This window comes from Cibotium barometz, chromosome 62 (assembly GCF_041138505.1).
Source record: "Cibotium barometz isolate CiBa-2024 chromosome 62, ASM4113850v1, whole genome shotgun sequence".
Lineage (NCBI taxonomy): Eukaryota > Viridiplantae > Streptophyta > Polypodiopsida > Cyatheales > Cibotiaceae > Cibotium > Cibotium barometz.
This window is the reverse complement of record NC_141107.1, coordinates 5517927-5521464: the sequence shown is the minus strand read 5'-3', so window position 1 is coordinate 5521464 and position 3538 is coordinate 5517927. Positions and strand designations below refer to the sequence as shown.

At 42.5% G+C, this 3538-nt stretch overlaps 1 protein-coding gene across 4 annotated transcripts; it reads right to left on the bottom strand.

Moving 5' to 3' along the window:
- Nucleotides 1–555: 555 nt before the first annotated feature.
- LOC147604062 (uncharacterized) lies at nucleotides 556–3102 on the bottom strand. Of its 4 annotated transcripts, none has more exons than XM_086795210.1 (4): nucleotides 2963–3102; nucleotides 2730–2841; nucleotides 1035–1140; nucleotides 556–879 (listed from the first exon to the last, which is right to left on the bottom strand). In XM_086795210.1, exons 2-4 carry the CDS (start codon nucleotides 2838–2840, stop codon nucleotides 797–799), a joined length of 300 nt encoding a protein of 99 aa, XP_086651336.1. In that variant the 5' UTR covers nucleotide 2841; nucleotides 2963–3102; the 3' UTR covers nucleotides 556–796. The 4 variants fall into 4 exon arrangements, with proteins under 4 accessions (XP_086651336.1, XP_086651335.1, XP_086651332.1 ...); XM_086795209.1 differs by having other exon boundaries at nucleotides 2730–2846; nucleotides 2963–3099; XM_086795206.1 differs by having other exon boundaries at nucleotides 2730–2846; nucleotides 2918–3074.
- Nucleotides 3103–3538: the final 436 nt, after the last annotated feature.

Here is a 3538-nt window from a genome sequence, read left to right as displayed (position 1 = left end):
AAAGTTGAGACGGCAGAGGAGACGTAGGCCACTTTTCAAGTAAAGGGTCTGTTACATCCCTAAGGAAGGCATATTGTTTCTTACTTGGTAAAATAACTCAGTTGTCTATCCATCCTTGTCATTCCATATATCTTGCCACCTGCATATGCCCTTCACACACTGGTTTCAGTTTTGCAAGATCATTGCTGTTCTTAGCCATGGCCTTCCAAGTATTGCATCAAATGAAGACACTTATCGCACATTACAGAGCTTTGCACACATGGATGGCATACTTACTGCACATTACAGGCCTGCATAACCATAGGGTGAACATGGAGATTGCTGAAGCAGATTTTATGAAGAATATATTTTATACAACCAAGGGCATGCAACAGAAATGGAGTATTTAGAGGGCATCATTTTGCAAGATCATTGCCATTCTTAGCCATGTCCTCCTAGTAGAGCATTAAATGAAGGCATACTCACTGCACATTGCAGAGTAAGTTTTACACTACACAAACGAGGCATACTTATTGCACTTTATATGCCTACACAGCCATAGAGTGAACATGGACATTGCTGAAGCAGATTTCATGAAGAATATACTTTACATCGAGAAACTGTCTGTTTATCTGTCAGCACACACTACACTGCTCCTATCAGGTTTCACTATTATATATTACCTATAATTAAGACCTACGTATGATGTATGAGTCTAGCTTATACAAGATGCTCAAAAACAGATTTCATTGTGGTTAAACTTCATCTTGCAAGATCACCAGCCCAAGGATGTCAGAGTGGAGCACCTCATGTGATATCAACCGGACTTAAATAACAGGACAGCAACTTGCCCAAGGTAAAAATAGACAAAGTGCTTTGTCTCATGTGTCACATAAGAACCTGCACAGCAACGAAAGAAATTTCCAAAAAACTTGGAACTTTGCCCCAAAAGCCAGTTTTTCCATCTACATGATATCCATATTAAAATTAAGCTCTATACACTGGTTCTGTACAATCTGAAAGCATGTCTTTTAATATTCATTTTGAGAACTTACCAAAGTTGCGACCCACAATGCAATGCCAAGTTGGGTTGTACTTTTTATCAAATTCCTTCTTTATATATGCAGCTATGTCCTTCTCCACATTGTACTTGTCTAGTGCCTTCAATAAAACAAACATGCTTTAGACTGAGAAACACATTATCTACCACCTTCACATGCACACCCACACCAACGCTCGCAGCTATGTACATATGCACTCCCGTGTCCACATGGCACGTGTACTTGTCTAGTGCCTTCAGAGAAGTAACATGTTTTTGTCCAATAACTTCACAAACAGCACGGATTTGAAGTTCACATTTGTTTCCTAAAGTTTCTGCTTTCTTCAAGTGTCCCACTATTAATCACCAAGAAAAATACCAATACTAGAAGAGATACTTTGACTTAATATAGACTCACCAAAAATCAGCAATTTAAAAAATCAGCCTTGTATACAATGACAAAAATCACATGCAATGCCTTGGCTTTGCTAAGCACTCACCCTAGAGCCCTACTCATGTATTTGCATTCTGGGAAGTAGTGAATGCATGTGACTTGGCAGCACAATCAGCTGCTATAGTTTTGTGAACTCCTGGACAATTTAATGCAACCCCTCTCCTGTATTTAAAAAAGGGTTCGTACACATACAATCTTAGGCCAAACATGTGGGTTGGGATACACCAAGGAAAGAGGCCATACAGCTCAAGAGGCTAGAGGAGTACTAGGCAAAAACATGCAGAGCAAGGAGTTGCGCCACTCTGAGGTGTCCGCTCATTGGAGCCAAGCAAGATTGTGTAGCTAGAGGGCAGAGAAGACCTTGTTCGCTGATCAGCATTCAAACATTAAATGCAGCAGCTTTTTATGCTACATCATGCCACAGAGGACAAGCCCACAAGTGAAGTATGGTTTGAAGCAGCTTCTGCTTAAACAACATATTCTTTTGCAAGTTGGAAAACCAGCCTTATCCAAAAGCCTAGAACCAGTATGCAAACCATCTATGCAATCCATGTCACCAAATGAGATGCCAGCACTAACTAAACAATCCAATGAACGATAAGTTTTCATTGCAGAAGGATTGGTTTCATGTCACTAGATGGCAAAATACACCCATTCCCACTGATCATATGGGGGTGGCTCATAAAAGGCTTAGAGCTCGGAACCACGGTTAGGCAAAAGAGACATAACAGCATGGGACACAGCTTCTTAGTTGGGTGGTCCAAATATCCTTTGTATTTGAGGCAAGGCTCTGGTCAAGCCTGCACCAATCTTGTCTGCAGGCATGTAGCCTAGTCCAAATCTCCTTTGTTTTTGAGGCAAGGCTATGGTTAAGGAAGAACCAATCTTATCCACAGCCATGTAGCCTAGTGGTGAAGGTGTTCGTCTTCCAGGATATGGACCCAGGTTCCAAGCTTGCTACTCTCCCGCATGATGTTGCAGGTTAGAACGCTGCTGACTGCTTCTCATGGTATGTACTGAGAAGGAAATGTACCTAAGCAGTATCACTACCCACCCAAGGGGAGATTTGAAGTGCAATTGCACTTCGAAACATGCACATACACCACCATACATACATACACACACATGTATGCATACATATATACATATGTGCATACATACATACATACACACATGTATGCATACATATATACATATGTGCATACATACACACATATACAACAGGAAATGTGGCGTGATGTGAGTGAGGCAGCCTACCTGGGAGGCGCACTCGATGGCGTCCTGCTGCATGTCTTCGCTCATGTCCGCATTCTTGATGATGGCCTTTCTCTCCAGCACGCCAGTCCTCTCCACCACTTTCTCAGCCATCCTGCACTACAATGCAGAAGGTTTTTTTTATGCAAGTGCAAGAGCAAGAGCAAAAAGCAGGATGCACCAGTACTTACACGTTGTGGCTCTTAAGGAGAACGAGAGATGGAACGTTAAGAAACCTTCGTACTCCCGCACAGTCGTACCCCTCGATGCGTGTGTTCAAATTTGAAACTAAAGATGAGAGGAGGAGACAGACACGTGAAAGGCTAGCTAGGTAGGTAGTTATAAAAAAATACACGCGGCCTTTGGAAGCCTAGATACTGAGCGGTTTTCCAAAGTGGTTTTTCAATTTCCCACCACTTCACCGCCTCTTTTTTTTTATATAATGGCCATGATTTTGTGTTAGTGGGAAGGTGGCTTATCCATCGGCTCACAACACACACCCCCATCGTGCAGCTTGATGGCATCGAACCTAACTGTTCTACCAACTCAGCGTCCTTTATAATGGCCATGATTTTACTTATCACACTCTTCATTGCATCTTTCTCTCTATATTTTATATAAAGGAAGAGTTTCACGAGACTGCTACATGGCAACACGGTAAGAATTTGGAGGGTCGAGATGCAATTTGGAGGTTCGAGGAGGGAGTGGAGGGGAGGGGACCGTGGTGAGCGAAGACACCAACTTGCATCCCATAGACGGTAGTCTAGAGCTCTATAGCTGGGCTATCTATTGTCCCTACTAGTTCACCTCCT

What these genes read in the sequence shown, in the direction of transcription:
- LOC147604062 (XM_086795210.1), bottom strand. Translation starts at nt 2,840, where the DNA reads ATGGCTGAGAAAGTGGTGGAGAGGACTGGCGTGCTGGAGAGAAAGGCC. An exon ending in CCATCGAGTGCGCCTCCCAG is followed by an intron (nt 1,141 to 2,729) that starts GTAGGCTGCCTC and finishes GTTTTATTGAAG; the next exon opens with GCACTAGACAAGTACAATGT. An exon ending in CATTGTGGGTCGCAACTTTG is followed by an intron (nt 880 to 1,034) that starts GTAAGTTCTCAA and finishes GTTGCTGTGCAG; the next exon opens with GTTCTTATGTGACACATGAG.